General features: G+C 44.6%; 1 protein-coding gene across 1 annotated transcript in view; it reads left to right on the top strand.

Annotated features, from left to right (window-relative positions):
• LOC124716879 (transmembrane protein 151B-like) overlaps nt 1-22,470 on the top strand; it is a 250,030-nt gene extending 227,560 nt beyond the window's left edge. Inside the window, exons 7-9 of the mRNA XM_047243431.1 lie at nt 1,627-1,721; nt 20,481-20,670; nt 22,235-22,470. Of these exons, the coding sequence (XP_047099387.1) occupies nt 1,627-1,721; nt 20,481-20,670; nt 22,235-22,470 (521 nt within the window). The remainder of the gene's footprint in view (nt 1-1,626; nt 1,722-20,480; nt 20,671-22,234) is intronic.
• Nucleotides 22,471-25,026: the final 2,556 nt, after the last annotated feature.

Here is a 25,026-nt window from a genome sequence, read left to right as displayed (position 1 = left end):
CTTGAACAGGTCCCCTGCTGACGTGCAGGGTCGATGGATTCATGGCCTGTCTCCATACCCGTACACATACAATTTGAAACGATATTCTTCCGACCAGGCAACATGTTTCCAGACATCGACAGTCCAATGTCAGTGTTGACGGGCCCAGGTGGGGTAGTAACGCTTGGTGTCATACAGTTATCAAGGGTACGCGAGTGGGCCTTCGGCTCCGGAAACCCATATCGATGACGTCTCGTTGAATGGTACACACGCTGACACTTGTTCATGGCGACCGGCCGATGTGACCGAGCGGTTCTAGGCGCTTGAGTCTGGAGCCGCGCGACCGCTCTGTTCGCAGGTTCGAATACTGCCTCGTGCATGGATGTGCGTGATGTCCTTAGGTTAGTTAGGTTTAAGTAGTTTTAAGTTCTAGGAGACTAATGACCTCAGATCTTAAGTCCCATAGTGCTCAGAGCCATTTGAGCCATTTCTTGTTAATGGCCCAGCATTGAAATCTGCAACAGTTTGCGGAAGGGTTTGCACTTCTGTCACTTTGAATGCTTCTCTTCAGTCGTCGTTTGTCCCGTTCTTGCAGGATCTTTTTCCAACCGCATTCCTGAGAATCACTGTACACCCGTGAAAATCACTGTACACCCGTGAAAGGGTCGTACGGGAAAATCCCCACTTCATCGCTACCACGGAGATGATGTGTCCCATCGCTAGTGGTCTGACTAGAACACCATGTTCAAACTCATTTGAATCTTGGTAACCTGCCATTGTAGCAGCGGAAACCGACCTAACAACTGCGCCATTTTTTCCCTTTATTGTTATTTTCGTACCTTTACAGAAAAAGGTAGGCCGGCAGCGGTCTATCTATGCCGCTCTCCGGGCATAGAAAAACATACATTAAACAAGAAGGCATAAAAACAATCATACCTGGAGGACAAAAACAGGAGACATACATATTAAAATAAAGGAAGGCGTTCACGGACGCACTGGTTGTATAAAAAGTTCAGCACTATATACAAACGGAGAGACAGAGTTGCAGACGTGAACGTAGGAGCACCGAAGGAGAGACACTGATGAACTGATGGGAACAGGAACACTAGCACAATGGCGACGAAATTCAGCGCACTAAAAATATACTGGTTGCACGAAAAAGCCGGGAGCCTGCCACAAGGAAGGGGGAAGGGAGCAACTGCGCCAGACACTTGTTGTTGTCTTGTATAGGCGTTGCCGATCGCTGCGCCGTATTCTGTCTGTTTACATATCCGTGTATTTGAATACGCATGGCTACACAAGTTTCTTTGGCGCTTCAGTGTAATAATTCTTCGAAAAGCGTCATTAACATTGTCTTGTTTTCTCTCTCTAATAGGCTTCTTTGCGACATTGCTATAAATAAAGAATAGGGTGGACCAAGAGTTGAATCTCGTGGAACTCCCTTCGTGATATCTCCTTGGTCATTAATGTTTCCTTCTGCTTCACATCACAGCTGCCCCTGTGAGAAACATCCTTTTGGAACTCTACCGAGCAGATAACACTGCCGTCTCTTTCCACCTGCAGTCGCGGCTTCGTATAGCACACGTGTGTGAGTCCGACCGCCTGCCCCCGCTGCCTGTGTGACTCTGTACCGGCGCCTCGTTGCAGACGCGGCCGCGGCCGCCCCCCGGAGGCCGACCAGCCTGCTGCCGCAGTCCGCCTCCTGCTACTCCAGCTGCGGACTCAACGGCGGCGGCGGCGGCGCCAGCCTCAACGTCAACAGCAACGGCAGCATCTGCGGCGCCGGCATCCCGCGCTCCGCGTCGCAGCACCACCCGGCCGTGCCGGTCCACCAGGTACACACTCACCACCGTACTGGACCGAGGTGTAGCCGGCGAGGTTAGAGGCGCCATGTCACGGATTGCGCGGCCACTCCTGCCGGAGGTTCCAGTCCTCCCTCAGGAATGGATGCATTTGTTGTTCTCAGCATAAGTTTAAGTTATTTTAAGTAGTGTGTAAGTCTATGGACCGATGACCTCAGCAGTTTGGTCTCTTAGGAATTCACACGCACCGAGATGTCCTTTCTAAATAAACTACCAGCCTGATTTATCTCAACGAGTGTGACAAACAGGTCTTAAACGAATACAGTACACTCTGCAAGTGCACACTATTTAACATATTAAAGGAACTTTACAAATAAAAACAGCACAAACAGATAAAGTCTAAACACACACACACACACACACACACACACACGAAAAATAGATACACTAAAATCTACAAAGACGCACCATTTTCACACAAAAGGAATACCATATAAAAGACAACACACACAGCTAGGAAGCACACTGAAAACACACTCCCAGACGCGCGCGCGCACACACACACATACACACACGCAAACAAACAAGATTAAATGCAAACAAAATTCAAATTTGGCGCCAAACTCTCTGGTGAACGAATGAACACTAAGTGGGCTGGGACACATAGCAAACCACAATCACACTGTGTTCTGGTGCAATGAAAAGTATTTTACTACCTTATTTGTGGAAAATACTTGTTATACTCACGTATGCATCACAACATCTCAGCATGATGCGGAGAATGGAAGTGCTTGCCACACGAAAACGTAAGTAAAAACGAAAATAGGCGCGAAAACATCGCGAAAAACTAAATCACATTCTAGAAGATAGGTCAAGTCCCAGCAAAAAACTTTCTCATCAACATCGTTTGGTTGCAGATGACAAGCTATCTGTTGTAATTAACACAAAAGTGATCCAGAAAATTCATGCACACCAAATGTAAAGGTATTTACAAAAAGAAACGATCTGTGGTTTGAACTAAAAATGCACATAATTTTATAATCATTTAACAAAAATGTTTATATTGCAGAATAAATAAAAACGAAATCTCGCTAATGATGGCACAGTGGTGCCGAAACATGTTTGGGTACTGAGAAAAACGGTGTTTTGCATAGCTGGCGAACCTCACATCTAAAAAAGTACTCCTTCAAGTAACACGTACATCACTATCATCACACACGATCTCATCAAAAGTATCCGAACACCGCTATGTACTGCAGAAATGACCACTGGGTATCACGAAAGACAGACATGCCAGTGAATACGGACGTAGGGAGTGCTGCGTTGTAACAGAAGAATGGATCAGTCAAGAGAATTTCAGTGACTTCGAGCGTGATCTGCTCATCGGACGTCACCTGAAATTTCAACCCTTCTAAAACTCCCCCAGTCGACTGCTCCTGATGTGATTGTGAAGTAGAAACGGGAAATAGCGACAAGAGCTGAACCAAGATTTGGCAGACCTCGCGTACTGACAGTCTGAGACCGTCCAGTATTGCGAAGGGTGGGTGTAAAAAATCGCACGATATCAACACGAGGAATCGCTCGTGAGTTGTAAAGTGCTACCAGCATTCCAACTTGCTAAGTGACTGTGGGTAGGGAGTTAAAAGAATTTTATTGTCGGTGCTAAGCGACGCTCGGGTGGCGCAAACAGCGATGATGATGGATGAATGGAAACGTGCGGTCTGGCCTGATGATTCACGTAGAGTTGTGGGTTTGATGAATGCCTCGGGAACGTTACCTGCCATTAAGTGTAATGCCAACAGTAAGTACAGAGGAGGTGATGTTGTTCTGATATAGGGTTGTCATTCGTGGTTAGGGTGAGGTCCTCTTATTGCGCTTAAGAAAGCACTAAATTGGGAAGGACACGAACACAGTTTACTGCGTTGTGTACTGTGTACAGTAGAGGAACAGATCGGATATGATGACTCTATCGGCACAGTAATGCACCCTGTCACGGAGCAGCATCTGTGCGGCAATGCTTGTGACCAGCAACATTCCTGAAATTGACAGGCCTACCTAGAGTACCGACCTGGTCCTAATGGGACACCTTTTGGACGAGTCATAGGGTCGACTTCTCTGCCGACCCGGCGCCACTACCTTATCAGCTTTCGGCTCTTGAGGAAGGATAAACTGCTACTCCTCCACAGAGATTCAGACACCTCATTGAAAGTGTCGGCCGCAGCCGTGATAAAGGTGAATCGTGGACACACCCCACTAATAGGTGTTGGTTGGTTGGTTGATTTGGGGGGGAGGGGGGGGGGGGGGAAGGGACCAAGCAGCGAGGTCATCGGTTCCATCGGATTAGGAAAGTATGAGGAAGGAAGTCGGCCGTGTCCTTTCAAATGAACATGCCGGCATTTGCCTGAAGCGATTTAGGGAAATCATGAAACAGCTAAATCAGGGTGGCCGGACGTGGGTTCCTTTCAACGGACACGGCCGACTTCCTTCCCCATCCTTTCCTAACCTAATGAGACCGATTACCTCGCTGTTTGGTCCCCTCCCCCCAAATCCAATGTAGACCACACAGCGCACTTCGATGGTAAACTGTCGTTCTTCTTCTGCAAACGAAGCAGTATCTGCCATCATATATTTACACTTTGAATTTACAAAAACAAATAAGACCACAGTGGAAAATTAATTTTTAATAATGGAACTGAAAATCACTTTTCCAAACTTAAACTCAATCACTCTTAGAATATATCCCTTTATAGGGATGTTTTGAAATCATTTCAAGTAAGTCGCAATTACGTGGAGTGAGTATCAAATACGCACATCAGAAAAATTTTTGCTTCACCTCGGTTCCGAGAGCTCCGGAACCTATACGGAAAACTGGAATAGAGATCAACATAAACATCATTCCATCCTTTTTATTGCTCATGAAAATCACATATTGCATGTTTACCACCATACAGCGAGACCTACAGAGGTGGTGGTCCAGATTGCTGTACACACTGGTACCTCTAATACCCAGTAGCACGTCCTCTTGCATTGATGCATGCCTGTTTTCGTCGTGGCGTACTATCCACAAGTTCATCAAGGCACTGTTGGTCCATATTGTCCCACTCCTCAACGACGATTCGGCGTAGATCCTTCAGGGTGATTGGGGGTCACGTCGTCCACAAACAGCCCTTTTCAATCTATCCCAGGCATGTTCGATAGGTTTCATGTCTGGAGAACATGCTGACCACTCTAGCCGAACGATGTCGTTATCCTGAAGGAAGTCATTCACAACATGTGCACAAACTGTCTTCCATGAATGCCTCGCCAATATCCTGCCGATATGTTTGCAATGTCGGTCGGAGAATGGATTCACGTATCGTACAGCCATTACGGCGCCTTCCATGACTACCAGCGGCGTACGACGGCCACACATTACGCCACCCCAAAGCAGCAGGAACCTCCACCTTGCTGCACTCGCTAGGCAGTGTGCCTAAGGCGTTCAGCCTGACCGGGTTGCCTACAAGCACGTCTCCAACGTATGCCTTCGACACTCATCGGTGAAGAGATCGTGAGGCCAATCCTGAGCCGTTGGGCCAAGCTATTGCGCACAGTTTGAGTCGTAACACGACGTCCTGTGGCTGCACGAAAAGCATTATTCAACATGGTGGCGTCGCTGTCAGGATTCCTCTGAGCCATAAACCTTAGGTAGCGGTCATCCACTGCAGTAGTAGCCCTTCAGCGGCCTGAGCGAGGCATGTCATAGTTCTTGTCTCTCTGTATCTCCTTCATGTCCGAACATCGCTTTGGTTCACTTCGAGACGCCTAGACACTTTCCTTGTTGAGAGCGCTCCCTGGCACAAAGTAACAATGCGGACGCCATCGAGCCGCAGTATTGACCTCTAGGCATGGTTGAACTACAGACAACACGAGCCGTGTACCTCCTTCCTGGTGGAATGACTGGAATGATCGGCTGTCGGACCCCCTCCGTCTAATAGGCGGTGCTCATGAATGGTTATTTACATCTTTGGACGGATTTAGTGACATCTCTGAACAGTCAAAGGGACTGTGTCTGTGATACAATATCCACACTCGACGTCTATCTTCAGGAGTTCCGGGAACCGGGGTGATGCAAAACTTTTTTAATGTGTGCAATTTAACTGTGTGTTAGAACTCTTCTTGCTCCTCTTCCTCAATAAAGCTCGATAGCAACTACGCTTCGTCCTTCACTGCGTCTACAGCGGTGACCAGCAGTCGTAGTATCGAAAGTTCTGAATAGCAGAATTTGAACACGTACTTCCGGTCGTGCACCTCCGATCGCGCTTCTGCAGCCATTTCCTTCGTCATGTCAAAATCATACTTTAAGAGACACACAAATTTCCACTATAGCAACAATATCCGATTCTTTTTGTGGCTCTACGTCCCCATTCTAAGTGTTACAAATACTATCCTGATTACGACGTTTCTGGATGCTGTAAATATTTTTAATTTTACCAAACACGCTTCGATAGATTTCAAAGCTACATGACTAGTTAATCTGGTGTCTCCTTACAGCGCTACAGAGTATGTCTCTGTGATACTGAAGTCATTGTTTACACACATACAGAACCGGCAGGAATAAGTACACTTGTGAGTAACTTCGCTTCATAACTGCGAACAGCAACGTCCAGAGTTCTACTTCTCTGTGTTCATACATGTTCCATAAAACATATGTAAGGATGTAGATATAAACTAATACTGGTACCATATGTCACAGGAAGAAAGTTCAAATAGAGCTATAATCATCATTTCCTTTGGGCCTTTGTCCCACTACAACGCGGGGTCGGCCTTGTTACTATTGATTTGGCGATGTTAGTGTCAGAGGGTGGCTGGATGCCCTTCCTGTCACGACCCCGTACCCCCTGGGACGGAAATAGTGTACCCCAGCTCTCTGTGTCCAGTTTAAGCCATGAAATAGTGCGAACGTTTTCAAATCTCTGTGGTCGTGTAACTGAGGCGCGACATGGGTATCAGCCCGGTATTCACCTAGAGGGATGTGGAAAACCACCTAAAAACCACATTCAGGCTGGCCAGCACACCAGCCCTCGTCGTTAAACCGCCGGGCGCATTCGATCCGGGGCCGGCACACATACCCGAGTCCAGGAAGCAGCGCATCAGCGGTCTCGGCTAAAATGGTGGGTTTCAAATAGAGCTATTATATATGAATGATAGGTATTCGGGGCAACTTTCTATGTCCTCTTTCAAAAGGTTATGGCTCCTGATGTACTTGGTAGCTATTTCTATATCTCGCCACCTTCTTTCCCTTTTCTGCTAAAATGCCCTATCTACACCACTCTTATAATCATTAAGTCAATTACAAATCTCTAAATAAATGTCTGATCCTTTTCTTGACATTACTAAATTTTAAAAAAAATTAGTTGCAGCCGGTGGACTTCAACCGGTGCAAAGTGTGTCCTGATACGGAGGTCGTCGTTGTCGTAACGGCGTAGAGAAATACAATTGACCGTTTACTTTGGGCTCGTCCGCTGAAATGGTGTGTCTGTGCCGTCCATTTGGAACCTTTATGACTAATTAGCGAAATGAATAGCCGTAGAACTGAAATTTAGATTCGTCAGTAATGGAGCAACGAAAACATTTATCGGTCTTTCAGTTCTTGCACCCAAATAACTCCACAGATGGCACTGGCGTATTTCTTCAGTTGCCTTCTTAGAATAACTTTCCACACTTCAATGTGCAACGTAGTACAGGAATCAACAATATCTCTCCAGCCAGAATCCAGCTCAAACTTAACTCTGTCTAGAACGTGGCCAACCTGATACCCATATATCAAGAGTTGAACATATACTAAAGGAAAAGAATAAGTATCGCAAGGAGAGTTGATAACAGTACATCATGAATGATAACATGCAAATTTTTTTAGGTTCTTAAAGGAAAGTACAAGCCGGTTTCCATCTTCAGGTGCATATAATGTGCAACTCCATAAAAGTCGAATAGCAGCGGTTAAATTAGGCTAAAATAGTGCATCCATGGTACATGAAATAAAATAGGAGAGCCTCTCAAATTCATTGTAACTGTGGTGTGTGCCTGGCACGACCTGATGGGTGCGTGCTCCACTGTGTTTGGAACGCCGCCTCTCTAACTTTATACGGATCCATGTTTGGCACGCCCTTAAGCCCCGACCTTTCTCCTGTTCTGTGACAAGCCTACCGGCAGGCCTAGAAATTGTTTATGTCGTGTACCAGGAATGCGATATTTTAGCCTAATTTTCACCTCCATGGACTCACATTTTATACACAGGCACAGGTACTGAAACAGGGTTGTGCTTTCCTTTCAAGAAATAAACAATTTTACGGATGTAGCGGGTATTATCACTGATGATAAATATCAACAGTTGTGGGTGTGCCGCCAAGAGAAACGTGTGTAACAGTACAGTTCCAACGTTCATTACATCTCTGCTGAGCAAGTTGCTTTACACTACTACTTAACTATTATGAACGGTCGTTTTATGTGAATATGTGCGATAGAAGAGCTTGGTCACAATAGAGGATAATATACTTATTCATGCTGATTCCATTGACAGTCAATGACTCAAAGTAAACGGACGGAGCACTGACGTAGAACTTTAGAGGTTTATGACAGCGCAACCAACTCCGCCAACTTACGTCAAACCGAACAAAAGGCATGTTGGCAACAGCACACCCACACCAATTAGGAGCAAATGAGCTAGCCAAGGAAATGTGTTTCTACTTGTTTGTCAGTTAAATTAGAACAAAAAAAAATATAGGCAATACTCGTGTGCATTAGTAAACTTGCGCGAATTTCTGTAAAGTCTCTTTAAATTGTTATTACAGACTTTCGGTACATCTCTATGCAGTAGTTCAAATTTTTAATCGATTTGTAGCAGTCATTTGAATTCAAAATCCGATGTAAGTTCGTTGCTATAGAAGTTTACTTCCGAAATTACAAGGAATCGTCAGTTTCATATTTATTTACATCACTTTTATATGAATGAATTGAAAGTTTATCGCTAAAATTTCGAGAATTGTTTGTCTATATTTGTTGAACTGAGCTGTCGGTAACTGCTTACGAGGAAAACATTTTCCAGTTTTTTTTTTAAATTTAATGTCAACAAACGATTGCAGGATACATAACCTATTCCGAGAAGTGTTGAAGTTTAGTTTGTATATCATCCCTCACGAAACTCTTACATTGTCGAAACTTTAAAGAGCGAATTAGTTTTACTGTTTTCTGCGACGCATTAAATATTCTATCGAAACAGCATCTGTCGGTGAACGGAATGTAATCAGTCAGTTAGCCTCATCTATAGCTGTTAACATTTGGCATTAAGGCGTGATAGAAGACAGATGTTTTCATTGACATGCAGCTCGCGGGATGTGATATCTTTGCAGTTGATTTGCGATGTTAGCAGCACGAAATATAAGATGGCGCCTGTCAATCTCGTCTATTTATTTAAATCGTTTAAAATAATTCCGAGCGTCCTAGCCGGTTACAGATGCACATAGCAGATCATATTCAATATCAGCTCCAAAATATGTTACGTAATGTAATTATTTGATTCAGTGAAAGGACATTATTTCAGAATATTATTGTGCGCCTCATCTTATTACATGACGCGTTTTTAACAACATGAAAACTATGATATCAAATGAAATAGCGTCTGCTCTTGAAACATGACAGCCAAGTAAAATTACTTACCGTTTATGTCAAACAATGTCTGCTCAATTCGTCTGGCTTGCAGCGTAACTCCAATGTAAACTCCTGCTAACGTTAATCACTTGTCCTCATTTCCACATTTCCTCGATATTCTAAACAAAAAATTCATAACCTAACAGTTATGACCGTTCTCAGGTGGAAATCTACTGAACTTCCCTTACACACAAAATCTCCGCCGTACACTATGTAAGTCAGAGATGCCGGACCCTAAACAAAACCTTCAACTGTCTTACAGAAATTCTCTTAATTAACTTTGTAGGTGAACTCTGACTGTTAATAAATATGAACTTGCATCATCTTTGTGCAAAATTAACTTTCACATCTATATTTCCAATCTCCTGATGATTTAAAAAATGTTTGCAGAACGTTATTACGTAGAGACTTCAGAAAATTATTTGCGCGTGAGGGTCCGCGCTAAGATCATTGGTCAGTAATAGTGGCGCTCTGTCACAAGGGAGTACATGTTCCCGGTGCACCACAGTGAAATAGCGCGCCATCCGGAAACGTACTCCACAGTTGAAACCTTAAGATTCTTGTCGGCGAAACGTCCAAATTGCACAAAGATTGAGCGCTACATTCTGATACTTTACGGACCAAATGCTTTGTCGCGTCCAGTTGTATTGCACTGGTGCCAGCGATATGACCGTGGCAACACAGACGTGGATGATGTTGATCTGGAAGTGCAGATCTTGCACTACGCGAACTCTGCCTTTTTGGGAAGTTGAAAGAACAATTTGGGGGGGGGGGGGGAGGGGGGGGGAAGAGGTTTTCCAATGATGAATACATCCACACAGCAGTTCTCGAATGGCTCCGTGACTGGTAGCGGATTTCTGTCGTGGAGGAACTGTACGATTGGTAGAGCGTTCGGCTCGATTTCTTACAGACACTTTGTGACGTTGCCGTGTATCGGTGTCACTTCGAAATGCAGATCAACAGCCAAAAACGTTATTTGGCCTGCCATAATTATGTGTAACTTAGTTTTTGGTTCCCTCGTATGAAATCCGTCACATCTACATCTGCATCTACATCTACATGGATACTCCGCAAATCACACTCAAGTATTTGTTTTGTAAATAAAAACGCCTTCTTTTGCTGGACTAAGTTTTATTTTCTCAGACGAGTTTCGGCTTTTTTCACTTTAAGGCATCATCAGTGGTATCTGTAATGATACAGCTATGATACGTTTTTGTTTTGACATGTATTTATTCGTAGATTATAAAACAGTTCACTGCTAGCTTTTTATGTAAATATCTGATTACGTACGGTTCTTCCTGTTTTCAGTTGGAATCAGTGTTTCCCCTCATCCGGTCACATGAAGGTCGCACTACAGCGCTACTTACGAAACATAAGCATGTCTTTCGTGTTTCAAACATTTTCCTTCCCACTTTCATTGTGTTTGCACTTATTTTGACGCGTTATCAGTCTTATGTCACTATTGTAGACGTGACACTAATGTAGACATAACTGCTTTGAGTTCACTGTTTAACTGTATCATTATAAATACCACTGATGATGCCTTAAAGTAAAAAAAGGCGAAACGCGCCTGGGAAAATAAAACACAGTGCAGCAAGAGAAGAAGGCGTTTTTATTTATGAAACAAATATTTCTGTGTTTGCTGCAGAGGATGGCCACGCAAAGAAACTCGTCACACTTAAGTGTCCGGTAGAGGGTTCATCGAACCATCTTCACAACAGTTCTCTCTTATTCCACTCTCGAACACCGCACGGAAGACACGAACACCTGTATCTTCCCGTGCGGGCCCTGATTTCCTTTACTTCGTTAGGAAGATCGTTTCTTCACAGGCAGCTCAGCGTCAAGAAAATATTTTCACTTTCGGAGGAGAAAGTTCGTGATTGAAATGTGTGGGAAGATGCCACCGCAACGAAAAGCGTCTTTGTTTTAATGATGACCGCCCCATATCCTATATCATGTCCAAGACGCCGGGCAGGGTCTAGGGCGCATTGGCACACGGTTCGCGCCCCCCCCCCCCCCCCCCCCCCCCCCCCCCCCGTCGGAGGTTCGAGTCCTCCCTAGGGCACGGATGTGTGTGTTGTCCTTAACGTAAGTTAGTATAAGTTAGATTAAGCGAAAAAAGTGGTCCAACAAAAACATTCATATTTCTTTACGTACTACACAAATATGTAACAAAAATGTGGGTTCCTATTTAAAAAAAACGCAGTTGATATCCGTTTGACCTATGGCAGCGCCATCTATCGGGCCAACCATAGCGGCATCTGGTTTCCCCCTTCAAGCTAGACGAGTTTCGTTCTTTGTAGTTTTTTCGTTTGATGCTTATTTCGTGAGATGTTTGGTCCGATCATTACCAATGGACCACACTGTATAAATAAGAAACAGCTGAGGGCCTCTAACACTACCCTGGGGAACAATAGAAATCACATCTGTTCTACGCGATGACTTTCCATCAATTACTACGAACTGTGATCTTTCTGGAAAGAAATCACGAATCCAGTCGCATAACTGGGACGATATTCCATATGCTTGCAAACTGATTACAAGCCGCTTCCGAGGTAAAAGCCTTCTGGAACTCCTGAAACTCGGAATCAACTGCAAGTCCCTTGTCGATAGCACTCACCGCTTCTTGTGAGCAAAGAGCAAGTTGTGTTTTATAAGAACGATGTTTTCTAAATAGCTGTTGACTGTGTGTCAATAGACCATTCTCTTCGAGGTAATACATAATGTTCGAACATAACATTTCGTGTCACACTAAAATTGCCTCTAAGGCCGAAACGACTCAGTTGTAAAATGTAACAAATTTTAGTTTTCCGAAGAAAGCTCAGAATCCCGACGGAACCAATTATTAACTTTAATCAAAGTTTAAAAACGTGTTATCTACGTTTCTGGCGTAAGTTGACTTCTCTGACACATTTCATATTCTGTTCAGCTTTGCTGTCATTTAACATTGCATGAAATTAAAAGAGACGAGACTGTCAAATTCAGAATGGCGAAAAGCCGAACAAATGTCCATCGGCGCTGACATTGTTGTCGCTTTGGGACCTTCCCCGTGGAAGCTAGACATCTTTTGCAGTGCTTGCAGTTTCAAAGCTCCCGACTGTCGGTAGAGTAATAAAATTTATGCATTGCACTCTGCTTCGATGTTAATGAAGTTTGCATAAACATGAAGCTGCCCTTAGAAAGCCTGGAATACATCTTTTTTTCCTCTGAAGTGCCGACGGGAGCCGCTTCTGCAACAATAATTGGATTTTGTTCAGTGTACACAGGCTTGACTTCCGTCGAAGGAAAGAGCGGGAACTATGTTACGCAAGGAGCTTACGAAGAATTCGACTTCTCTTTTTAAGTCACTAGTCTCTCGATTGGTTTGATGCGACCCTCCATTTTTTTCCCTTCGTGTATAATCTACTCCTCTTATACGCCCAACATCCTCTATAATCTGTTTCTAACATTCCACTCACTGCTTGATTCCTAGTATTTTTCCCCCTCTATATTCATATTCATATCCATATCCATATCTACATCTACATCTACATACGTACTACATTAGCAACCATACGGTGCATAGCGGAGGGGACTTGTACTACCACTAATTACTTTCTTTCCCGTTCTATTCCGAAATAGAGCGAGGGAGAAACGACTGTCTGCATGCCTCTGTATGACACCTAATTATCTTACCTTCGTGATCCATACGCGAAATGTAAAATGGCGGCAGAAGAATCGTTCTGCACTCAGGATGGAATGCCGGTTTTCTAAATTTTCTCTGTAGTGTTTCTCGAGAAGAACGTCGCCTTCCCTATAGGGATTCCCACCTGAGTTCCCAGAACACTACCGTAACACTTACTAGTCGTTCGAACCCACTGTTAACGAATCTACCAGCCTGCCTCCGGATCGATCCAGTGTGTTCCTTCAGACTGACGTGGTACGGATCCCAAACACTCTAATACTACTCAAGCGCAGGTCGCACCAGCGTCCTACGTGCGGTTCCTTTACAGATGAACCACACTTTCCCAAAATTCACCTCAACCGAAGTCGACAATTCGCCTTCCCTATCACAATCTTCACATGCCCGTTTCATTTATTATCACTTTGCTACGTTAACCCTAGATTTTTAAGAGACATGATTGTGTCAACCAGGGCATTAATAACGAACACTGCGGATTTGTCTTTTCCTACTCGTCCGCATTAACTTACATTTTCCTGTATTGAGAGTTACCTGCCATTCATCACACCAACCCAGAAATTTTCTCTGTCATCTTTTATCCTCCTACAGTTGGCTAACTTGGACACCACAGCGTCAACAGCAAACAACAGCACACTGGTACCGACCCTGTCCACCAGATAATTTACACTACTGGACATTAAAATTGTTACACCAAGAAGAAATGCAGATGATAAACGGGTATTCATTGGACAAATATATTATACTAGAGCTGACATGTGATTACATTTTCACGCAATTTGGGGATCCTGCGAAATCAGTACCCAGAACAACCATCTCTGGCCGTAATAACGGCCTTGATACGCCTGGGCATTGAGTCAAACAGAACTTGGATGGCGTGTACGGGTACAGCTGCCCATGCAGCTTCAACACGATACCACAGTTCATCAAGAGTAGTGACTGGAGTATTGTGACGAGCCAGTTGCTCGGCCAGCATTGACCAGATGTTTTCAATTGGTGAGAGATCTGGAGAATGTGCTGGCCAGGGCAACAGTCGAACATTTTCTGTATCCATAAATGCGGTCGTGCATTATCCTGCTGAAATGTAGGGTTTCGCAGGGATCGAATGAAGGGTAGGGCCACGGGTCGTAACAAATCTGAAATGTAACGTCCACTGTTCAAAGTGCCGTCAATGCGAACAAAAAGTGACCGAGACGTGTAACCAATGGCACCCCATACCATCACGCCAGGTGATACGCCAATACGGCGATGACGCATACACGCTTGCAATGTGCGTTCACCGCGATGTCGCCAAACACGGATGCGACCATTATGAGCTTGTAAACAGAACCAGGATTCATCCGAAAAAATGACGTTTTGCTATTGGTGCACCCAGGTTCGTCATCGAGTATACCATCGCAGGCGCTCCTGTTTGTGATGCAGCGTCAAGGGTAACCGCAGTCATGGTCTCCGAGCTGATTGTCCATGCTGCTGCAAACGTCGTCGAACTGTTCGTGCAGATGGTTGTTGTCTTACAAACGTCCCCATCTGTTGACTCAGGGATCGAGACGTGGCTGCACGATCCGTTACAGCCATGCGGGCAAGATGCCTGTCATCTCGACTGCTAGTGATACGAGGCCGTTGGGATCCAGCACGGCGTTCCGTATTACCCTCCTGAACCCACCGGTTCTATATCCTGCTAAAAGTCATTGGATATCGACCAACGCGAGTAGCAATGTCGCGATACAATAAACCGCAATCGCGATAGGCTACAATCCGACCTTTACCAAAGTCGGAAACGCGATGGTACGCATTTCTCCTCCTTACACGAGGCATCACAACAACATTCACCAGCCAACGCCTGTCAACTGCTGTTTGTGTATGAGAAATCGGTTGGAAACTTTCCTCATGTGAGCACGTTGTAGGTGTCGCCACCTTAACGTATTTTTAATAAATAATCTTATTGTCATATAATGGAAACATCATACAAGCTGAAATCGTTTTTCGTCTCCACATACTACAGCAAATTATTTGCTTTCAACAATGAATATCATAAAAACAAAATACACGTCTCGATGTAGAGGTGGAAGCGTCGTCTCGCGTCCGGCCGACCGCCGTGTCGTCCTGTGCTACGGCGTACCGTCCCCGAAAAATGAACTTCTAAACAAATGGCGATTACTGCGTAACAGGTGCAAAACAAAACGTATGGCTATAGGTAGGGAATAGTTGCATGAGACACGTTTGGCTGTTACGAGAGCAATGAGTGAAGCTTTCAATGACTACCGTATCAGAATATTACCGATAGATCATTCACAAAACCCGAAGCAGTTCTGGTCATCTGTAGAGGTTGTTAGTGTAACTACAGTTAGTGTCGATACGCTCATGGCTGAGAGAGAAACGTAGTGTAGCAAAGCAAAATCACAAATGCTTAGCAGTGTTTCCAAATCTCGCTTTACAACTTAAATCCCGCGACTAACAGTCCATTTTAATTCTCCCACCACTGCAAAGGGGACTGAAATATAAATTAGTATCAGTGACCTTGAGAAACAACTGAAATCGTTGAAAACTGAATAAAGCTCCCGAGCCTGAATATTCTATACTGAGTTTCCGGCTGAGTTAGCATCCCTCACAATCGATCATAGATCCCTCGAACAAAAATCCGTACCGATAGCTGGAAGAAATCACATACCACAGCTCCCTATAAGAAGAGCAGCAGAAGTGATCCAGCGCGCATTCCGGAAACGCTGATCATGTGAAACACAACTCGCGCTTTTGGTCGCATGTCGTCCTGAATGCCACGAATCAAGGGAGCCAGTCAGGTGTTGTGTTTCTTTAGTCCCGAAAGGCACTTGACTCAGTACCGCACATACTCTTACTATCGAAAGTACTATCATATAGGGTGTCGAGCGTGATATGTGACTCGATTGGGGATTTCTTCGTGAGGAGGACACAGCAAGTTATGTTGGATGGAAAGTTATAGATAGATGTAGAAGTAACTTGAGGAATGGCCCAGGGAATGCATATTAATGAACTTCCGGACGATTTCTTAGTGACCTCTGACTTTTCTCTGGAAATGCAGTTCTCTATAATGGCTCAACTGGTTCAAATGGCTCTGAGCACTTAACATCTGAGGTTATCAGTCACCCAGAACTTAGAACTACTTAAACCTAACTAACCTAAGGACATCACGCACATCCATGGCCGTGGCAGGATTCGAACCTACGACCGTAGCGGTCGCGCGGTTCCAGACTTAAGCGCCTAGAACCGCTCGGCCACGGCGGCCGGCACAGTTCTCTATAATGAAACACTCTCTGCAAAGAGATACACAAATTTTTAGTCAGATCAAAGTGGTACAAAAGACTGGTAACTTGATTTAAATTTTCTGAAATATAAAACTGTGCGCTCGACAAAACAAAAAAAAACGTAGTGTCATATGACAACAGTATTAATGGGTCACGGTTTGAAACGGTCAAAAATTTGCAGGGACATCAAATGGAACTATCACACAGTCTCATTCGTAGATAAAGCAGGTGGCAGACTTCAAAATGTCGCTAATGGCTCTGAGCACTATGGGACTTAACTTCTAAGGTCATCAGTCCCCTAGAACTTAGAATTACCTAAACCTAACTAACCTAAGGACATCACACACATCCATACCCGAGGCAGGATTCGAACCTGCGACCGTAGCAGTCACGCGGCTCCGGACTGAGCGCCTAGAACCGCTAGACCACCGCGGCCGGCGGCAGACTTCGGCTGAGTGGTAGGACAATAGAGAACTGTAATCAGTCTACAAATGAGATTGCTACAAAACAAGCGTATGACCCACTCTAGAATATTGCTCAAGTGTGTGACAGCCATACTAAATACGAGCAACAGAGGATACTGAGCATGTACACAGAAGGGCAGAACGATTAATTCCACGTTTGTTCGACCCACTAAGATACCGAAAGAGCTTAATTGGTAGACTCTTGCAGGTAGAAGGAAACTATACCGGAAAGACTGCTTAAAGGTGCCTTCAAGCAACGTTCTGTGATTAATCTACGAGTATGCTACATACGCCTACGCATCGCCGCTGTAGGGATCGCGAGTACGAGATTCGACCTATTACAGAACGCTCAGAGGAGGCGTTTAGACTGTCATTCTGCCCCACTCCTCCCCGTCCCCCGCGTGATCCATATGTAGATGGAATGGGAAAAAATCCCTAATAACTGATACAACGGGAAGTACTTTTGCCGTGCACTCCACAGTTGGTTTGCAGAGTACAGATGTAACTAAAAAAACAAAGCACTCCGTGATCAGGCCACGAGTGGCCTACCGGGACCATCCGACCGCCGTGTCATCCTCAGAGGAGGATGCGAATAGGAGACGCGTGGGGTCACCACACCGGTCTCCCGGCCGTTACGATGGTATTCTTGACCGAAGCCGCTACTGTTCGGTACAGTAGCTCCTCGATTGGCATCACGAGGCTGAGTGCAGCCCACAGATGTAACTGCAGATGTAAATGACTACTTACGAGAAGCAGTTTCAACGAGCTCTCCCGGGTACAGATAAATGACCAACGATATCCTAAAGATGACACTAAGATTGAGATTTAAATGTCTTACGAATAATTCATATATCAGCTTAACCTTTCTACGTGATATACAGTTATTACTTATTTCGACAAGAATATACACAAGAATGATTATATGATGAAATTATGGCTTTTGAATTTAATTTTCTCTGTGCTTTGTCCAACGACAAATTCACCTTATAAAAGTAAAGTATGGCCGCCCCCCGTCTGATATTCCTGGATGTGTTCTTGCGTATAAAAACGACGCAGGTCCCTGCTGTAGAGATAGGTGCACTGCCGCTCTTTCGGACGTCTGCACACGTCGTTCTTCAGCACAACAATGCCCAGTGACACATGGTGAGACACCTGTATTCCTTCATCGAATAAGGACAGCCACTACTGTAGTTGTGGCTTGTCTGCTCGCATGACATTTCGCTCATCTGACACGTCCCGTATGTGATTGCTTGAAGGATTGTTGGTTTGCAATTGCGCAATGCCGCAAATTATTGACGTGAGCCAGATAGCTAGGACTATTCAATTTACGAAACGGCATCCCCTGCACCTAATTTGGTTAGGCCAATGCGGCACAGTGACTGTCAGCTAGTTCTTGCTAAATTTCGTAATAGCTCTTCCAGCTGCAGACACAATAAGAATGAAGATTAAGTGGAGAACCAGCGATAACCTGTTAACTGACAGCTTGTGGGCAACACACAGGTCGCTGAATATTCCGCCATAAATTAAGACGAAATCCGTCAGTCAAACGAAAATTTGCATATATTCAGTTGTACATAAACAGTTGCACGTAACCTAACAATCATCGGAATAAGAATGTTGAATAAAGATTCTGAGAGATTGAACTTCTAATTACTCTCGGTCGTTGTTGCCAATAGTTGGCGAGGTGAAGATGTGGGGAGTGCAGTGGCTATGGCTTCGTACGACACTGAATACTCAGATCTAATGACGTCTGCGCCTGCATCCCAGTTTTGATTCGTGGCTGTTTGCAGTCTTACACCAGAGCCTTATTCCAGAACTGCACATCACTTGTTTACCTTCACCACGACCTTAAATTACGTCATAACCTTTCATCAGAGTATTGTCACCAATCATTACACTTCATCATTATACAAGCACCTTACGCCAGAGCTTTAAGCCTGAATCTTACACCATAATTTTATGTCACAACATTACACTACAAACTGACACCAAAAACCTAAATCAGTCGATCAGTTGTAGAATTCTGGAACACGTATTATGTTCGAATATAATGACTTTTCTGGAAACTAGAGATCTACGCTGTAGGAATCAGCATGGGTTTCGAAAAAGACGATCGTGTGAAACCCAGCTCGCGCTATTCTTCCACGAGACTCAGAGGGCAATAGACACGGGTTCCCAGGTAGATGCCGTGTTTCTTGGCTTCCGCAAGGCGTTCGATACAGTTCCCCACAGTCGTTTAACGAACAAAGTAGGAGCATATGGACTATCAGACCAATTGTGTGATTGGATTGAAGAGTTCCTAGATAAGAGAACGCAGCATGTCATTCTCAATGGAGAGAACTCTTCCGAAGAAAGAGTTATTTCAGATGTGCCGCAGGGGAGTGTCGTAGGACCGTTACTATTCAAAATATACATAAATGACCTTGTGGATGACATCGGAGGTTCACTGACGCTTTTTGGGGATGATGATGTGGTACATCGAGAAGTTGTAACAATGGAAAATTGTACTGAAATGCAGGAGGATCAGCAGCGAATTGACGCATGGTGCAGGGAATGGCAACTGAATCTCAATGTAGACAAGTGTAATGTGCTGCGAATACATAGAAAGAAAGATTCCATATCATTTAGCTACAATATAACAGGTCAGCAGCTGGAAGCAGTTAATTCCATAAATTATCTGGGAGTAGGCATTAGGAGTGATTTAAAATGGAATGATCATATAAAGTTGATCGTCGGTAAAGCAGATACCAGATTAAGATTCATTGGAATAATCCTAAGGAAATGCAGTCCGAAAACAAAGGAAGTAGGATACAGTACACTTGTTCGCCCAATGCTTGAATACTGCTCACCGGTGTGGGATCTGTACCAGATAGTGTTGATAGAAGAGATAGAGAATGTCCAACGGAGAGCAGCGCGCTTCGTTACAGGATCATTTATTAATCGCGAAAGCGTTACGGAGATGATAGATAAACTCCAGTGTAAGACTCTGCAGGAGAGACGCTCAGTAGCTCGGTACGGGCTTTTGTTGTAGTTTCGAGATCATACCGAGGAGTCAAGCAGTATATTGCTCCCTCCTACGTATATCTCGCGAAGAGACCATGAGGATAAAGCCAGAGAGATTAGAGCCCACACGGAGGCATACCGACAATCTTCCTTTCCACGAACAATACGAGACTGGAATAGAAGGGAAAACCGATAGAGGTACTCAGGTACCCTCCGCCACACACCGTCATGTGGCTTGCGGAGTATGGATGTTGATGTAGATCTGAACCTTATACCAGAATCATTCACCAGAAATTTGCACCAAACTATTACACCATACAGTTACATCACATTCTTACACAACAACGTGACACAAAACCCTTCCATCAGAGCCTTACACCATAGCCATACATCGGAGTCTTACACCAGACCCCTACACCAGAACCTTACATCACACCCTTTCACTAAAGCATTAGATCAGATTCTTACACCAGACCCTTACACCAAAACCTTGCACCAGAGCCATACACCAGAGCCTTACATCAGCCTCTTGCACCAGAACCTCATTCCAGAGCCTTGGGTCAGAACTTCACATCGGTGCTTTCTACAGGTGTCGTCCAGCCAGGCGCGTCACTCGGTGGCTTCTGCAACTCCCGGTGGCTGGACGGCCGGACTGGGTCTTCCTCGGTCGCTGTCCTCTATGGCGGCGCCCCAGCACCAGAATCCACAGCTGCAGCAGCAGCTGGTCCTCTACTACCCGAGTCCACTGGTGGAACGCTGTCCAGAGGACCCCTTCCAGGGTGAGTGCCTGCCACATTTCTGTCTGTCCTGAGCGCGTAGTACACATTACCACTTCATCCACACTTTACTCCAGACAGGCTCCCAAATATTTCAACCATGCTCAATTTCGGTCACTGCTTTACTAAGCTGATAATACAATCTGATCTGGTCGAGGCATACATGTTCCTAACCAGTTGAAGAATAAATTCACAGATTTTCTTCAAAATTATGGCATATGTGCTTGAGGACCACTTCAGCAATGCTTCCTTCTTCCCCACAACTGATATCGCATCCGCCTGCTACACATCACATGTGTACAGGATGTAGGGAAGCTGAGGGATACATAAAAGGAAGCTCCTCGCAGCTTCAGAGGATCGTCTACTCTTTCCTGTTCTGGCAGCAAGGTGCTTCCTTGCTTGTGCCTACATGGACCTAGCTCCCACATGGTCCATTTCACTTGTGATCACCTAATGACCCTGTCACAAGTGGCTAGCGGGCTGGCAGTCCACATAGGTTGGCCCAATTCTGAAGTAAACTGGCATTTAGAAAAGGAACAGTTGACCTTGTCCATCAAGACCTCGTACAGACCAGACACTCATTTTGGAGATTGTTCAAAGGGTTTTATAAATTTTGATGAACAACAACCTCAGGCACTGGTTTGGAGATAGCTTGGTTTCATAATCATCAGGGTGGACTCGCGAAGGAGAGATGGTGTTCCCAAATATTTTTGACAAACATGGAGCGGAAGGGGGTTAGGGAGGATTAAAAAATGCAGATTTTTTTCTACAAACCTTTACCACACGGTTCGCTGGTTCAAAAATGGTTCAAATGGCTCTGAGCACTATGGGACTTAACATCTATGGTCATCAGTCCCCTAGAACTTAGAACTACTTAAACCTAACTAACCTAAGGACAGCACACAACACCCAGTCATCTCGAGGCAGAGAAAATCCTTGACCCCGCCGGGAATCGAACCCGGGAACTCGGGCGTGGGAAGCGAGAATGCTACCGCACGACCACGAGCTGCGGACGGTTCGCTGGTGGTCATGTGGTGTAGGCGTTGCACAAAATGTGGTGCCTTATATGTATAAAGAAACATTTAGCTCAAAAATGAGGCAACATTTGGCAATCTGTACGAAAAGTTCATACTTGAGCACACACTGATCGCAGTGGTACAGTTCTTGCTAAACATGAAAACTGATTCAGATTCAATGTCTCCCATTTAATTACCAGCTAAGCCTATTAACGCTAACTAAGCTACAGCTGTTACCATCCTAAGTAGCCTTGCTAGCCCAACATTTAATGAATTGGATAGTACACCCACAATTCCTATAGTAATTACTGGGTGCCCGAACGTGCAGCTGTATCCCCTGACAATTTAGTAACTCAAATGGAATCTACTTTGGAATAGTTAAATCTCATCTCCAGGCATATAGAGGATCCCAGTCCCCAATCTCATAAGCACAGTAGCATTGGAGATCACAGGCCCACAGAGGTCCTCGAGACTGTGACAACCCTCAGCCACGCAACTGGAGAGCAAGTAGCCCGGCTACTGACGCACGCCTTCTGGTTTCCCGGTGGCAGGGCGCAGCGTGACGACGCCCACCGAGGAGCCGCCCCCAGCCTACGAGGAGGCCCTGCGGCTGCCCGTGCTCACGAGGCTGCGGAGGTCGCTGACGGAGCGCGGCGACATCTGCCGGCCGGGGTCCCGCTTCCGGTCCTCGACGCCGTGCAGCTCCAGCGTGGTGGCCAGGGCCGACAGCGTGAGGGTGGCGCAGCCCGCGTCCCGGGCGCTACTCACCATGGAGACCAGCCTGTGACGTCGCCAACTCCACTCGCCAGCCTGCATCTGGGAGACGCGCGACTTGCTGCTCGTCAGGGGCTGACACCTCCCGGACAACAGCTGCCTGAGGGTATCTGAGGAAAATGGTGTCTCGAGCTCCAAACTGATTCTAGCTGCGTTGTTAATACAACTGTGCTCTAGGCCGACACGGATCGTATTTGGTCTCTGAGTAACGTGTTCACAGACGATAATATCGCAGAGGAGAGTCTATGTGCCAACCATAAGAGACACCCAAATTATTTTGTTTGGATATACCTGAAGATAGCCACCTAATGATCCATATTTGGCTGAATTCTCCACTTGTGAACCAGTACCTCAGAAACCCACCACTTCCTACACATCGTAAGCTGGCACCGACGTGGCGAGAGCAACTTGAGAGCTTCCAAGTGAATGGTTCCACAGCTCCAAGAGCTCCTAACTGGATCTCACTGTGTTGTGAATCCAACTGTGCTGGGAACCAATATGAATTGCATTTGTTCTCACTCTCATGTGAGTCACATGCAAATGTCTTTGTTTTTGTACATATGTAGCGATAGAGTATTGATGAAATGGTACCTCGAAATGAACTATGCCTGTTCACTCACGTACATGATTCACAGAAGGCTCGTTTGAAAGGGAAGATGCCTCATCTCCAGTTTATACCTGCCAACCAAATTTGACACCCAAGTTGCTATGTTTCGGACGTGCGTGAAAGTAGCCTGCTAATGAAATTGGCGTGGAATCATATTAGTCCTCTCAGCTGTGTGATTCACGGATCACTGTGCCGAACGGGGGAAGACAGTGAATCTACAGTGTATACCTGCCAACCACGTTTGACACGTGAACTAGTTTGATTCGACATACCTGAAGGTAAATGGTTGAAGAAATTTTATCTAGAGTGGAAACCCATTTGGAAGCAGACTATAGGATTGCTGTCAGTGTGAAACATTCCTTCCTTTGATAACGAGCGTCACAGAAAGAACTCGGACCCTGCAATGTAATAATAATTCCTTAAAATGACTATTCGTACAATACGAGACAGATTTTTCCATTTTACGGTGTTAAATAATATTCTCGAAAACCCACGGGTGCTAGTGCGCAGTCAGTGCTTGAAGAGTACCCATTCTTTCCACCAATCACATAGGAGTATCTCTCCCAATTCCTTCCCCCAGTGTTTCAGTCTGTAACTCCTACAGGAGTCGACATATACTAGCAGAGGACCACGGACGACTTAAAGTGCCCACTCTTGATTACACAAAAATGAACATTTTCTGATAGATATAAACAGATCGATCTCAGTGATCATAAAAGCATGGGGACCCAAAGAGATAGAAAGTAAAATTACAAGCAATGTTTTACACTGTGACACCTAACATTTTGTAGATTCACGTAGAAAAATATCCGTTCCGCCTGTTGTTTCGCCTCTTGAAGCCTCAGAACTCTCTAGTCAATGTACGAGCACTTGTTTATGAACTCATGGACATAACAACTGGATGGCTGTCAATGTCGGTGAAACAAATGTAAATGCTGATCATTCCACCAAAATAAGATCTTGCAATTGCCACATTATGCTGTCGCTACCTAAATGGAGCTTTTAGCTACCGTCGAGACACTTCTGCGGTACCATCTTGTATCTACATACACATATGTCCTAATGGGCCATCGAGAGTTACAACCTGAGTGCTTCGACTTGCTTGATCTTCAAAAGAGTATGACATAGAGGATAAGTTGTACCAACCTTAAACTATTTTCTGCTGGGAATATATCAGTTATAATGTCACTACAAGTTGATGCATACTGTCAAGCTGTAGCTACAGTTATTAAACACTGACTTTTTTAGCAGTAAGTCGGACTCATGGTATCGTAGAGTGGTTAAATTAGAAGAAAACTGAAAACAAATCTAGATTCTGCTCTCGTAGAATCATTCACACTTTTTGACCATTCCATTTATTTGTATCACAGAATTATAGAAATTAAGCATGTTGTAAAACATGAAAGATACTCAAGAAGTCACGACACTACAGAGTAGGTTTTAGGTCCATAATCTATTTCCTTAACGTCTCATAATGTGTCCTATCAGACTGTCGCTTCCTTTAGACAAGCAGTGCCATAATTTTTCCCCAAATCTACTCATTATTTATTCGGTCTACCCATCTAATCTTCTGTATTCTTCTATAACACCACATCTCAAAAAGATTCTATATTATTGTTGTTTCCACTGATAGTCATCCACCTTTTACTTGCCTTTCAGACAGACAACTGCAGAAAAAAGTTCTTTAACACTTAAAGACGCTTTATATTATATACATTAAGTATTGCATTAAGAGACATAAATTGTTCTGGGAACTACTACATTAAATTGGAAACAGTATCATTCAAAACCATCATCTTTCGTCACGTAATAAAATGTAACCATGAATTTGCATTCGAAGTTAATTTATAAATCTTTTTCAGAAAAGCTTATATTTCTGCTACCAGAGAGCATTTTTACACTTTTTTGCATCTTTCCACATTAGTTTTTTTTCCTAGGTAAATAGCGAAACCACTCTACTAC

This window comes from Schistocerca piceifrons, chromosome 9 (genome assembly GCF_021461385.2).
Source record: "Schistocerca piceifrons isolate TAMUIC-IGC-003096 chromosome 9, iqSchPice1.1, whole genome shotgun sequence".
Taxonomy (NCBI): Eukaryota; Metazoa; Arthropoda; class Insecta; order Orthoptera; family Acrididae; genus Schistocerca; species Schistocerca piceifrons.
Note: the sequence above shows the minus strand (reverse complement) of the source record. Positions and strands in the feature narration are given on the sequence as shown.